Source organism: Cydia pomonella, chromosome 18 (assembly GCF_033807575.1).
Source record: "Cydia pomonella isolate Wapato2018A chromosome 18, ilCydPomo1, whole genome shotgun sequence".
Lineage (NCBI taxonomy): Eukaryota > Metazoa > Arthropoda > Insecta > Lepidoptera > Tortricidae > Cydia > Cydia pomonella.
In genome coordinates, this window is record NC_084720.1 from 6,194,287 (window position 1) to 6,209,205 (window position 14,919).

Below are 14,919 nucleotides of genomic sequence, written 5' to 3' on the forward strand. Positions count from 1 at the left end.
TTTATAAAAGTCAAAAAGAGTCTAGAAAAGAATTGTTAAAACATGGGGTTCGTTTATTACTAATAAATTATATTAGCATGCAATGTAATCATACAGAAGTTAAGATTTCACACAAACAAATAGATTACAAAAAAACTGCCCTACACGAGAAGAATCAGATTGATTGGACGTCTCAGAGACGCATCAGCTGACAGGCACTTGGCTGCGTCAGGGCGCCCGAGTCAAACAAACATCCTACACATTATACATCACTATTTTATTGAAAAATTAAAATACAAAATATGAAACTAAACAATAGTCTCATTGAGACGGGCGCTAGGAATAATCTATTCAGGAAGAAATGCTACTTGATTATATAACTTGACAGAATAGCACAAAAATTCCATGGGCCCATAGACAGGGGGCCCACTTTCGTCCCCGACTACATTTGTTAAGGCATTTATGCTTAATCTTTATAGATAATCTATAAAATATACAAGTACCAATTGTGAAAGTGTAGCCACACGAATACTGAGTGGATGTGCGTGCAGCGGCGAGACTCGGCGCCGGCAGGCGGAGCCCGCGGCGCGGCTGCAGCCCGGTCGTTTCAAACGTAAGTGTTCAGGCAGTATGCGAACCATTCATAAATCAGAGTCTCCCAACAACGGCACAATTACAGCAGAGAACACCTAGTCTTCTTCTTCTTCTTAACCTGTAGCGCGGCGCGGGTGGCCGTCTCGAACACCTCGCGCACGCCTTCCTTGCTCTTGGCCGAGCATTCGAGGTAGGCGAACGCGTTGATCTTTTCGGCCATGGCGCGGCCCTCCTGCGGCTTCACGGGCTCCTGCTTCATCTTGCGGAGCTCGTTAATTGTGGCTGGGTCGTTGCGCAAATCCTTCTTGTTGCCCACCAAGATGATGGGCACATTGGGGCAGAAGTGCTTCACCTCGGGCGTCCACTTCTCGGGGATGTTCTCGAGCGAGTCGGGCGAGTCCACCGAGAAGCACATGAGGATCACGTCAGTGTCGGGGTAGGACAGCGGCCGCAGCCGGTCGTAGTCCTCCTGGCCGGCCGTATCCCACAGCGCCAGTTCCACTTGTTTGCCATCAACCTCGATGTCGGCGACGTAGTTTTCGAACACGGTAGGCACGTACACTTCCGGGAACTGGTCCTTGCTGAACACGATCAGCAGGCATGTTTTACCGCAAGCACCGTCACCTACGATCACTAATTTTTTGCGTATCGCAGCCATCGGTCCTGTAAAACAATGCAACGCAAATAATTACAAGTGAGCGTCAACGCCTTTCGTGACTTATAAATATGGCCGCCGTATAGGATTATGGGTAGGGAGTAGTCAGACAAGCCCTCAATTGTGAATAAGCACCTGAACTAGCGGAAGAAGAACAGCACCACCACATAGTACCCTCACATGCGAGGGTGGTTATTTATTATATTTGTAGATACCTGAAGATTCTGGCTAATTTCTGCAGAATATTGGCTTATCGACACTACTAATCGTCTTTGCTCATCACAAGCACTTTCGTTCGTGCAATAAGTGTTGCGATATGTAAAAATGAAGGAGTTTAATTTAGACCTTATTTTTTGAAATAAATATTGACTAAGTAATAGTAAATAACAAAAAACCAACCTTAAATGTCTACTCCAACCAATAACTCGTGAATTGAGCAGTTTTATTACAAGAGAATAATTATCTCTTTATTTTTTCCTATGACATAAGCGCACTGAGTTGCCATAATGATATTTAGATTGATGACCGCACCTTTTGACATTTTGTTTTATTTTTAAATTCCGTTGTACGCAGCTATTAATAAAATTATACAAAGACAGTTTTACACGATCCAGCGGATATTTAGATTTGTGACCGAAACCGGTAAAAACCTCCCATTTGTCACTTGCAATATGGACGCCTTGATTTAGGTTATTCGTATAAAGATATAAGCATATCTCGTCCTTATGGCAAGCGACAAAGTGGGACGTTTTGCCGGTTTCAGTCATATCTACTTTAGAAATTTGTAGTAAGAAAAACAGTACGTTAAAAAGTTGGGATATCAAGGAGATTTTTGTGAAACCCCCTCAAATAATTCGGCACCTAATAAATGAAGTTACATTCATTTACTTTCTAATCTTTATCAACGCGGTAAGTGAAATAAAATAAAGTTTGGTAAACTATAATGATTAAATTGTCATGCCGACTGTTAGGGCTCCTCTACACGATGGCCCAGGGTAGGCCAGTCTAAGGGACGCAGCTATGCGGTGGAATGAGATAGCGATATCACTTGCTCCCTCTAACGCATAAATGCGTCCTTTGGACTGGCCTACGCTGGGCCATCGTGTAGAGGAGCCATTACACACTCGTCGAGTCTCGGTACCGCCTGACACAATCGGAGAACGGCGAGACGAGTGGAGTAAGAGCAACACGAGAATGGAGCAGTATTTATGTACAGTGTATACACTCGTTCTCTGCCTGTCTCCCGACGAGTGTGTACAGCGGGCATCAGCATCACGTACATGTATTTGGATATTATCTGGATTTAAATACTTTTTTCCAGTTTTTATAAAGATCACCGAACAACGATAAATAAATATTATAGAACATTATTACACAAATAGCTTTAGAACTACATGTTTTAGTTTACATACGTATGTTCTATCCACCATCAGTATTTTTTATAATTATCATAATTCCATATGAAGAACGCTAAGTTTACGCTCTGTATAAACAGTTACTTTTATAGTTAAGTTTTAAACATAGCGATAACGAGGTTTATCTAATCGTTCTCAATCATCGGATGACATTTTAAGAGTTAACCATTTTTTTAGTATAGCATAATAATGAAAAAGGAAATAAGGTCTTAGGGTGTAGAATAAAAATAATACGAAGTCAATTTCACTGTTAAGGCACTTTAATGATATGTGTTATTTTTCCCATATGGTACATTCCGTCAGGTGAAGCTATTTGCTATTATAAACTTTAATACCAAATATTTTACAGGTACCTACAGATTAAGGGTTTTTTTTTATACCTGACGCGGCCAATGATGATCCCTATGACAGTTTATTTTTGTATGGAGTAACTGTCAATGTCAAATGTTTTTGGACTTTTTTGGTACTTAAACACTTTTTTATTTAGAAATATAACAATGAGGTAATAAAAATACGGTAAAAACCTATTTAACCTACAATTATTCTTTAAATTATGTCTATCCAAAAGCGGAACTGTCATAGGGATCATCATTCGCCGCGTCAAGTAATATAACCAAATTGTCCAAATTAGCTTGAACCGCAATTAAAGCCCGTGACCCTACCCACCATTGTAATAGTTTGTACAGATGTCACGTATGGTGTTATCCAATAAAAAGTATTTAATCAGACAATTACGATGGTATAAATATAAACAATTTGGACTCTTGTGGTTCTTGAAATACCAAATACCAAAATTACAACCTTATTTATAAACCAATAAAAACATGCACAGCCTTTCCATTGTCATGCCTACATTCTACTAACAGAGTCGGAGAGTCAGACCGAGCGAAGGGTTCAGTTTCATTGGTCGATAGGGCCCGCATGCGGGGTGCGGGAGATTTCCATAAAGCATGCCATAGGGCCCGGAATCGGGGAACCATTTTCATTGGTCGGTAGTGCCCGTATGAGGGCTGCGGGAGATTTCCGAAATGCATGCCATGACGAGTTTTACTAGTCGTTAGTCGTTATGTCTGCCGTATATCGACGTATGAGTTTCACTAGTCGTTATACCGCCTGCTTTATATAGACAGAGTTATCGACCAATGAAACTGGCCCATAAGTTGGCAGCGATTTCGATAGCCCAGCCTGTACTGTACACGTGTTAAGTAAACGTCATAATTTCATAGAAGTTTGCCGTTTAAAATAACACTTATATTGTCTGGGCTGTGAAAATCGCTACCAACTTACCATGGTCTGACTTCTACATACTGACATGTACCACTTTTATCTTCCTTATGAGGAAAGTATGTAAGTGCGAGAGTGAAGTGTTTTATGTCAGTCAATAAAACTGTTTAAGGACTTTTCTCATTTGTATTTTTACTTAGGTACCAAATTTATTTTGAGGGCCCCACACTTCCCAACCAAAATCACACAGTTAAAAATCGAACTAAGTATGGCGTGTGGAATTAAAAGGAGGAAAATCTCTTATAGCTGAACTATTGCAAAAGTGACCAGCTTTCAGATTTAAATAATAGTTCCTAATATCTCCGATGGCGCTAGGTAGGCTCATGGATTACATGAACCATAGAGGTATAATAATATAGAGATGAAATGGGGGGGACGGCCAACAAATAACCCGACCAAATTACGTAGATTGTTTGTGGTATGTTGTCAGGAATGTAAAAACGTGTTTCTAATTTTGTCACATTGCGTATGTTCTGTCCCTCACGGGCGCATGCGTATAAGCACATCTATTATATGTAGTGTCGTTTATTTAATGTTTTTTGATGGACACTTTTCATACATAGAGATTTTCCTCCTTTTAATTCCACACTCAATAAATCTAACCATTAATGTATCAAATATTATATGTTTATATTAAAGAGCTATTAAATCATTGGTACGCGTAAGTAAATAAGCTTCTATTCCTACCAATTGTAAGAAATATTTATTTCAAAGGTTAGGCAACACAAATCTTCAAAAACCATCACCTTTAACTAAAACAAATATCGTACATGTACCTAATTGCCTAGTATTTTTTGTACATTAAAGTAACTTCGTTAGGGGAATAGTGACTTAGATTTAGAATAAAAATAATATAAAAAAATATAAATATTACTCATAAATCGTGCAACGTGAACTATGGTTTGGACGTACCAGCATCGGATGCCTGCCTTAAAACGAAATAAGAATAATATATTAGATCAGTATTAACCTTTAAGTAAGAACATTTGTGCCCAAAAAATCAATATAAAATTATTATTGTAGCAGATGGCAAGCGTGTTATTTACGATGATTCTGGCTGTTTCCTGACTTGGTAGTAAGGAGTACTGCTACCTGATGTAATGAGGAAGAAATACTGGTGTGTACTGTATGGACAAGTCAGGCGGGCCTAAAGCGCCAATTACATCCCCACTTCCTGATAACGGGCTCGAAATCAGTCCCGATTTTGGACCTGATAATCGTTTTCCGTTTCACGGAATATCAGCACATCGTTAACAATTTTGAAATGTAAAAAATACTTTATTATTAAAATTTTTTGATGTTTTTGCATATGAAACATTTGTTTACATTTCAAATATTGTAAACGATGTGCTGATATTTGGTGCAACGGAAAAAAATCTTTCCCGGGCCCGAAATCTGGTCTGATATCAGGCCTGATAAAGTGTGGATGTAATTGGCACTTAAGTCGGGTGTACGGACGTAACGAGACGATTACCGATTCATCGTTGGGTCTCCCGTGAACAGACTTATTGCTACATTTGGAGGCGCTGTGTCGATTCAACTATAATATAAATGCCGGTAACCTGTAATTGCATTTAAGCGCAGAAAACTCTTTTCAACTTTATTTCTTAGAAAGACTTTTGCATGTATTGCAGGTTTATATAATAAACTTCATTCTTTTCTTGCAAATTGGTGATCACATCATTACGTTTGTATACCCACACACAATAAACAAAGCATAACAAAAAATAAATGCAACAGTTGAGCGGAATGCTTGTAAACTTATAAGTTCCATTATTTAAAATAGTTAATAGTAAAGATATAACATTTCTTATAAAAATAAAACAATATTATCACAAATATCCCTGGTACTTCGTTTCTTTAGTCTGTTTAGGGTCCACCCGCTTACAGCTCCTCAGATACAGCCTGAAAAAAAAAAGAATTAAATTATTTTTATGCAAGATTTGGTTCGCTAGCGTTTATATGGTACATCAATACGTGTCAGTCGCTTGTTACCGTAGCGAGAGCAAAAATATAGAAAGGTTAACAAGTTACAATCCCAATCGATTTCGCCGAATATTCCATCACATCCCCGTTGACGATGTACCCGCGGCAAAGTCCAGAGGGTATACCACCAACATCGAAAAATCGCTATCTGCCTTCATATCACTCTTGCACACAGAGAGACAGAGGCGCTACCGCGAACACCGAAGTTCGCAAATTGCGGGCATCATTCCCTTTTACTCCAATTAAGGCGTAATTAGATTGACAGAGAAAGATGTCCGCAATTTGCGAATTGCAGTGTTTGCGGTAGGCCCTCAGATAAAGTTTTCGAGTTTGCCATTTTGGAGTTGGCCGCGCGTGCAGCGAGATGGGGGACGTAAGGACAAAAGCGGCTCGAAATTTGTGTGTTGTGTGCATTCTGTACGGTCTGTTTCCCTACAATACTGATTGTAGTAGTAGCGTAGCAAATCCAGGGGCGCACATTATGAGCCTTATACAGAATAGACAGTCAAGCATACATAAAGAAAAGAGATGAACTCTTATGCTGACAACTTCCCATTAATTCCATGGAACTGCTACATTGTGTTCCATATTGAGACAGTTGTTGTCAGTTCCATAGAAGCCATAAAACTACAAAGCAAGTAGATATACATTTGGCAACATTTACCTACATATGGGCTTGTGTCAAGGTCTACACTCGAACTCATTCGATGCTAAGTAAAAGTTCTCACTCACTCCACCTAGTGTGACCATATAAAAAAAAATTGGGGACAATCTTACACAGATCAACCTAGCCCCCAAACTAAGCAAAGCTTGTGGGTTCTAGGCGACGATATACATACGTACATAGATAAATACACACTACTATACATAGAAAACACCCCTGACTCAGGAACAAATATCTGTGTACATCCCACAAATAAATGCCCTTACCGGGATCATCGGCTTCATAGGCAGGGGGTAGGGCAGCCTAGTGGGTAGTACGTAATAGCCACTAGGCCAGACCGTTCGTCAGATGTGACTGTAAGCTATGATTCAAATATATTTTATATGAAATAGTACCTATAAAATTATTATTATTAATAAGTTCTTTAACAAAAAGTGGCAGCAAATATCGGTTAACTACTGTATTTTTGCGAATGGCAACTCCATGCTGAATTATAACTTTGGTGCTATATTTTTTTGTACTTATATTCAAAACTAGTAATGACGTGATAAAAAGGTTAGATATCATTCTACGATATGTTGATAAGATACGCGTAGTTTGATTTAGTATTGCCATGATTGCTCTTATACTCCCTTGTGTAAATCACAGACTAAATTCGACCGAATCTTAATATAATCTAATAAGTAAAAGTACCGTTGTATGGTCGTAATAAGCTGAAATAAATGTCAGTGCCGAGGGCTGGAATCGAACCAGTGGCTTCAGCTCTCGCGGCTGATGTTATAATAAAACAAAAGGTTTACTTTCATAATATTTATTGCAATATAGGTACACAAGCTGTTTGCCAATTTAAAACAATAACAAGATAATCTTACAACTTTATTTTGCATCAAAGCTGCAATAAGGACAGTATTCTTACCAACATTAGATACGTAAAACTAGCAAGTAAATAGCACTAAAATGTTTTAAACATCACCGATTGGAGCCCAATCTATATTTCATGATATAATGTTTAAACAGTATTTTGTATGTTTTTATTTGTTTGCTTTAGTAAGTAAATTGAAAATATATGTTTTGTTTAACCTACCTGATAATACTAAAAAAAGCTGATATAAGTACATATCTTTTTTTATATAGAAGCATAAATCGGGCCTAAAATATTTTGACACTTTATTGCTCCAAATAGAAGATCTTAATATTTATAGGATTGTAATTACAAAAGTTATTCTTATGCAATTAATCAACATCTACCAACATATCATTGTCTGTCGTGTTACTAATTTAACGTAATAAAATAACCAGGGATCGGAACCGGTTTTTTGCAAAAACATCGAAATAACCATATATTTCGGTTTATTTTATACTCAAAATGTAGGACTCAGTTGTGTTTTTAGATAACGACTTCGTATTATTAGATTGCCCGATTAGGAATGAAATAATTAACAAAGAACGAAAAAATACCGTTTTCGTTCCCATACAAAAAATACCGGTTTCCGATCCCTGAAAATAACAAATAGTGACATTTGATGTAGTTTTGTTTGGAACTGAACAACCACATTGTTTTAGGATGAGGTATACTCAAGTGAAACGCACGAGAAATGTTAGCAAGTGGTAATAGTTAGTTAAGGAGATACATGGCAGCGACTTGGTTGGACTACGAAAGTATAATAAAAAGCAGAGTGAGCTCTAACCCCCTTATTCATAAACGTTTACTAAAGTTATGAATCCACTAATAATCGTTTGTCCCTTTCCGACGTATCGGTATGATGGAAAGGGACAAACGATTATTAGCGGCTTCGTAAGTTTAGTAGACGTTTATGAATAAGGGGGTAAGTGAATACGAGAATACAAAAGCAATATGTTAATATTGTCTCAGTGAGACAGTTCTTGGGTGTGATGATTTCTTTCGCATCGCACTTTATGGTCGTAGAGCTCATTGCGCCTTAGATGTATCTTGGCAGGCGGGACGTAATGCTTCTCTGAGCGTCCTCGGCAATGAGTTTCAAGTTGTGAACAGTTGTGATTGTGTAAGATGTGTAGTCTAATTGGCCCAATGGTAAGATTCATCTTTACAATCCGTTGTTACAGACCGATCGAAACGTCGGAATTATTTTGCTATTACAGAAGTAATAACAGTTTTGTTTAGGCGGTACGGTACCCCTTACTTCTTTACCTTGTTCCAGGCTACGATGCCGTAGGCGAGGCCGGCGCCGAGCGCCACGCACAGCAGGTAGGGCAGCGCGCGCAGCGGCGGCGCGGGGCGCTTGCGCATCAACGTCGTGATGAAGCTCAGCTTGCCGTCGGTGTACGGCGGGTAGCGCCCCCTGGAAAAATATTACGCCTGACATCATTCAATAAATACGAACATCTTTAAATATTATGATAGTGAACAGTTTTTTTTTAAATGTGGCCAAATTAAAAAGAGACGAGTGTCTCGATCGTATATACAAAATGTTGTATCTCATCGGCTGACCCAACGACATATAACATTATTTTTAAAATCCGAATGGAATATAGGCAACTGCGAAACCTGTGTTAAAAATAGCTATACAGTTAGGCCGAGATAGTTTGTAACGATTTTGTTAGCACACGCAGCGCAAGTGTTATTTTAAACGTCAACTTCTATGAAATTATGACGTATAAATAACACTTGCACTGCGTGTGCTATCGGAATCGTTGCAGACTTATCTTGATCTAGCTGTATCCTGCCCACGACTCTTCGATTCTCTCCGATCGGCGAGAAGTTCTCGATGAGGTAGTTCACCTTATGTCGAATGCGGCCTTGCCGTAGTCCGCGCCCCGCTGTACCCAGCCAGCGTCTCAACCGACATTACAATAGCTATACTCACGAAGCGAGCTTCTCTCCTATGGACGAGAAGTTCTTGATGAGGCAGCTCTTCTTGTGCGTGAACGTGTCAAACGTGGCCTTGCCGTGGTACGCGCCCACGCCGCTGTAGCCCACTCCACCGAAGGGTAGAGTTTCAACTGCGGAATTAATCCTTATTATATACGAGTTACGGCATATTATGGATTGAAAGAACACGACAATTGGAGACAATTATTCCAGTTTAACCCGCTGATTAAAGAATTTTTATTTCATTGTTATACCACAAACCATATATTGAACTCAACGCAGCAAATGCTCGTAATTCGTGCATCTTTTTATCCCTAGGAGTGTAGGTGTCAGACACCGAACACCGCTCGCTCGAGCGACTATTTCATGCAATATAAAATCCTTGTTTGAAAACAAAGGGTTAAGTAAAAAGAGTTTCCCATGCATAGATTGCTCTCGTAACGTCATCATATCATAAGATATAAGGTATCAATAATCGACATGCGGTTTCCATACTGTTGAAGTATCTCAATCTATGGTCTGTGATCAGTATTATGGCTAAAGTTCTGTGTAAATATAAAAGCAAGTTACAGTTGTGCCATTATGCCATAAGCCCTTAAATGATAGGACGCACAAAGCGGCGCAATGTTTTATAATTAAATTACAATAACATTTTATAACATATTTACCACGACCAGTGAAACCTGCGTGGAAACGTCAGAAATAAAGGTAACAAAATAAATTCGCGATAGACTCGGTTTTAAATATGTTTTAAAATGTGTTCAATTCGCAACAGTTTTAAATGTTATAAATTATGATAAAACGGGCGGTCCCGTATATACAGCGCCATCTAGTCACTAGTACTATGTGCGTCTTAGTAGTCTATGGTTGTGCTGAGCATGCCATGTTAGAATGTTAGTGAATTCTTCGATATATAGCTAAAACCATGCCATTATACATAAAATAATCAAGTACATAATATAATCGACTACTATTATAAGCAATATATAAGTACTTGATGCTTTTACTTTAATACTAAAACCCTTTAAAATTAAGAACTTTAATTTATGTTCGACCGGGGCAAATCTAACATTTACACCCCGCAGTTTCTCTCTTTGTAATCACAGATATCAGGTAAGTATGGTATTTATGTATGGGGTACTAGTTGCCCCTTTCATTCATTCAAAACCCATACAAAATTTTAAACTGAGTGTTAAACTTAATCAAAACCCATTGACATCCATTTAAAAAGGTGCAAGTTCCAAACCTCCCATATGCATGATCGTGTCGTTGACGCACATGCCGCCGCAGCTGGTGCTGTCCACTATGGTGGACACCAGAGCCTTATCCTTGCTGAACACGTACATCGTCAGCGGCTTCTCTCTAACAAGCAGACGAGGAGTCAGGCGTGCTGCCACCGTGTTCGATGAGGTTGAAAACTGACTTTCTTAACACAGAGGGCGGCTCTTCATCTAAATGTATATGAGCTCTAATTTTGTCAACGAATTTGATATTTTTAATTTACCAAGATCTGTTTATACATTGTTTAGTGTCGAGTGCGTTCAAGAATTTGCCACTAAACGCAGGTAGCAACTGTTTGTATTCGCAACTCGCAATAAACACCAACCAACGTAATCAGGTCCAAATGTGAACGCTAGCCACGGCCACACATACCCATATTGACCTTAACAGCGTAATGATGCAGAAATGTTTCGACTTTCTAAAGTTGACCAGTTTCGCGTCATCCACGTCACTTATAGTTATTACTTATTGCACTCAATTGTGTACGTAGTACACAACGAGTCAATACGTTTGGTAGCACTCAAAAGTCTCAAAACGCCTGGCAATGTCTTGCTATGCTAGTACGAATCTCTACAGTTCTGATTCTTATAAGATGACCTCTGTATTAAGATTGTCTGGTTTTTAACCTCATTGTCTTAGAAAGTAGAATGATTAAAATAATTATTTTAACAGTAATTAAAAATTTAAACATTTAGTGCTAACATTGTTCTTAATTTTATTTACAGCAAATACGCGTTCATCATCTACTCTCTAAAGCATATTCTGTAAGCAGAGGATAAGATTATATTTACATGTTTAATTGTTATAAAGCAGTTTAGCGTACTTAGGTCATAATGTTTAATTATATTTGACTAAATTATTAATTACGCAGAAAATATCTAGCTGTCAGTTTATACAAGATACTTATAAAGTAGCGTTTGAATTAAGCTAAAATGTGGCATTAACCAAACTTGTACAGGTTTGTGTCTCAAACTATCGCAATACACTTGCAGATATATCACATTAAGTTCATGCTTGACAAAGGTTTTGAAACCATGTTTTATAACTTTAACACAAATTAAACAAAGACAATTTTTATATCTATAAGGTAGAAAATTTAATTTCAAAATTCATCTGTCAAGCACAAAATCATCTATAAGTGTAGCAAAAAGAGTGGGGATATGTTTAAGGGCATATTCTGTTCATGTTTTCATTAGCAAAATGTAGAAGAAAATTTTTTTACGCGAAAATAGTTGTTTACGATACAAGTACAGAAAATAGGAAATTCGCAACGAGTGGTGATAAATTAAAACACGACCGAAGGGAGTGTTTTAAATCGACACAAGTTGCGAATTACCTATTCGCACGCGTATCGTAAAACGTTTTACAGTTTCGGCTTATGCACGGAAAGTGCTACTTACCATAATATATGTATTGTAAACATGTTTTTTCTATGTCGTCGAAGTCGGCCACCCCTCTATACAAAGTCCATACATTTTTCGCGTCAAAAATATTTTTCTTCTACTTTTTCCCAATTAGAACTCAATACCGAATATGGCCCTATATAGATCTACACTATTTTTGTTATTGTTACAACTTGTACCTTGTAGTACCACCACCAAAAACATAAACCACAACCTGTCGGAACCCCACACCACAATATTAGCAGGAATGTGCGAGCCTAGCCTCCACCGCTGTAAGAGATGACAAGCAAATCTGGCCCATTACCTATAATGGCATTCAAAATTACAGCTAGAAAATCGCATTAAATAGTAATAAAAGACCTTTTTGATATTCTAGCTCATTTTAAAGAATATAAGTTAGGAATATTGAAGTAGCTTCACGGAAGATATATTCGAAGGCAACTAATACCTCTGGATACCTTTGGAGTTGCAGGCGCTACGGAGACTGCTTGCCATCAGGCGGGCCGTACCGTATGCTTGTTTGCCACCAATGTAGTATAAAAAAGTCAAGAATTCGTTAACTTAATTTTTAACAAGCAGAAACGTCTGCGTACGATGCTATTAAACTTAGAATAAATTTAAAAGTGGAAATATGATTGCCTTGGGTGAAACTTGAACTCACGGCAGACTCCGAATTCAAGTCTCACCCAAGGCAGTATTTTTTCAACTTAAAAAAAAAAGAATTCTTTAGTTCAAAAATAGTATCATCACAAAATGTTATTTACTGTTGCCTAATATGTTTTGTTGTGCTATTGCATATTCAAACACCAACGTGTTACAAGCAGATTGCTGCTAAACACGTGGGACTGTATAGTTACGAACAAATCAAATTATTTCTATTAATTAATTGGATTCATTAAAAGTGTGTTTATAGTTTAACTTTTTATGAAAATATAATAGCATCGTCCATTATATTTTATATTATTATCTGTTTTTTTTTTTAATTTGTCTTCTTTGTGGTGCAATAAAGAATATTTACTTACTTTACTTACTTACTTATATTTTCATAACAAATTATGAGCTAAAGTCGCCAACCTCTAAACTCCTTTCGAACGAGAGAAGAGGTAAGCGACTTTCGTCGACGAATCTCTTATTTGACCTTGCATGTGTACTGTTCAGCTGCCTATGATATATCAACCGAAAAGCGAGTTTATATTATTTATTTATAAAAGGCCTTTTACCATCTACTTCATGAATTCCAGCCGTGCCAGTGCTTACCGCCGTAAAACATGATCGTGTCGTTGTAGGCCAGACTGCCCGAGCGGGTCTGCTCCCTGAACAACTTCTGAATGTTGCTTTCCGTGCTGAACACGTAAAGCACTAGGGGGTGCTCCCTGGAACCGTCACATGGCGATGAACACACGACAATGACAACACAGGAAAAAGAAAAACCAACACGATTCATGATAAAAAATATGATTGTGGAAATGACCCTTTAACTATGGCATGAGGCCCATCAGTAGAACGCAGCGACATATTAGGGGAGATGATATTTCAAGGATTACGAAATATCTTAAAGGTTATTTTTGTAGTGATTTTCCGTATTTTTTCCTGCCGTTCCCGTTAGATTCTATAAACGTATAATAACCGATTATGCGTCAGCTTTCTCACTATGATCTACGATTTCGCAATTATTTGATTTGAGATATGGGAGACCTGAATAAGGCAAAATAACTGTCGTCCCATAGCGAACTCTAAAGGTCAGAGCACACCGACGTGCCCTACAATGTTTGAGACGCGCACATCACCCAACAGTGTGCCTGCTCTCATAAGGATTTGTATATTCCAATGCACATTCTACGTACACGCACCTTGTGTGCCTGCCTTAAATCATTCCAAACCTTTAAAACTTTGGTCTGATGTATGAGCCTAACTGTACGAAAGTGTACATTGCATCGTCAAATAACAAACAATGTATTCGTGTCGTTACTCCAGTTTAAAGATAGCTGACCTTGTTGACTCCAAATAAATAATATTATTATAGGAACATCCTGGCTTTATGACACGTCACCATTCGTAATGTGCTTTTGTATTATGTGTACGAGTTGAGTACTGTAATGTGTTGAATGACATTAACCTTTGAATAATATAATATGTACAATCAGTAAAGTTACTATTATTATGCTACTCTCGGGTCTCATTTAAATATCAATACTTTTTTGACATAAGTTCTATCTCATGTAATCAATATTTCTTTTTTCTCATACAATAAAGTATTTACTTACTTAAGTTCCGAGTATGACACAATTTTTTTTAGTTGAAATAACCCTCTTATACGATTAAACATTTGTCGTGGGTCGCCACAAGCGCCAACGCCAATTATTCGTGGCAGATGTAATTTCTTTAGTTTAAGTATTTTGAATACCTAACTTCGTCTAAAGTTGCAAACTTCACTCCATTTGAAGGTGGTAAAGTGTGTATTTAACTATCAATACCTAAGTTTTCAACCCCTTCGGTCGATACACTATTATATTATACGCTATATTAGCCGACGATAATTACGTATGACAGAGACATACATATTAATAAGTATGGAAACCAGTTGCAGTGGTCATACATCCGGACTCTAGGCGACCATTTAAAACGATGACTTTGATAAAATCGGCCTTCCTCCATGAATAGTCGGATTCAATGATACAGTGTCAACGACAAAAGTAGCTATTATGCAAATCAGTGCTCAATGTACATATTTGGTAAATATGTATGTCAATTTATTGAACACAAACAAAATTACGCCAAAAAAAACACAATTAGAGATATGAAAATAT

At 37.8% G+C, this 14,919-nt stretch overlaps 2 protein-coding genes across 10 annotated transcripts in view; both read right to left on the minus strand.

Moving 5' to 3' along the window:
- Window positions 1-32: 32 nt before the first annotated feature.
- LOC133527954 (ras-like GTP-binding protein Rho1) lies at window positions 33-1,743 on the minus strand. 3 transcript variants are annotated; one of them, XM_061865170.1, is made up of 2 exons: window positions 1,628-1,743; window positions 33-1,236 (listed from the first exon to the last, which is right to left on the minus strand). In XM_061865170.1, exon 2 carries the CDS (start codon window positions 1,229-1,231, stop codon window positions 653-655), a length of 579 nt encoding a protein of 192 aa, XP_061721154.1. In that variant the 5' UTR covers window positions 1,232-1,236; window positions 1,628-1,743; the 3' UTR covers window positions 33-652. The 3 variants fall into 3 exon arrangements, with proteins under 3 accessions (XP_061721154.1, XP_061721153.1, XP_061721152.1); XM_061865169.1 differs by lacking the exon at window positions 1,628-1,743 and adding an exon at window positions 1,444-1,551; XM_061865168.1 differs by lacking the exon at window positions 1,628-1,743 and adding an exon at window positions 1,364-1,528.
- A 3,924-nt stretch (window positions 1,744-5,667) lies between these two features.
- Window positions 5,668-14,919, minus strand: part of LOC133527948 (aldehyde dehydrogenase, dimeric NADP-preferring) — a 54,521-nt gene continuing 45,269 nt past the window's right edge. For 6 of the 7 annotated variants that reach the window (XM_061865158.1, XM_061865159.1, XM_061865156.1 and 3 more), the window contains 4 exons: window positions 10,675-10,790; window positions 9,424-9,559; window positions 8,748-8,898; window positions 5,668-5,832 (listed from right to left, as the gene is read on the minus strand). In XM_061865158.1, the coding sequence (XP_061721142.1) occupies window positions 5,812-5,832; window positions 8,748-8,898; window positions 9,424-9,559; window positions 10,675-10,790 (424 nt within the window). In that variant the 3' untranslated portion in view covers window positions 5,668-5,811. Of the gene's footprint in view, window positions 5,833-8,747; window positions 8,899-9,423; window positions 9,560-10,674; window positions 10,791-13,369; window positions 13,486-14,919 lie in introns of all 7 variants that reach the window. The other variant, XM_061865157.1, reaches the window with a different exon arrangement.

What these genes read in the sequence shown, in the direction of transcription:
- LOC133527954 (XM_061865168.1), bottom strand. Translation starts at nt 1,397, where the DNA reads ATGTGGTGGTGCTGTTCTTCTTCCGCTAGTTCAG. An exon ending in TTCTTCTTCCGCTAGTTCAG is followed by an intron (nt 1,237 to 1,363) that starts GTGCTTATTCAC and finishes ATTGTTTTACAG; the next exon opens with GACCGATGGCTGCGATACGC.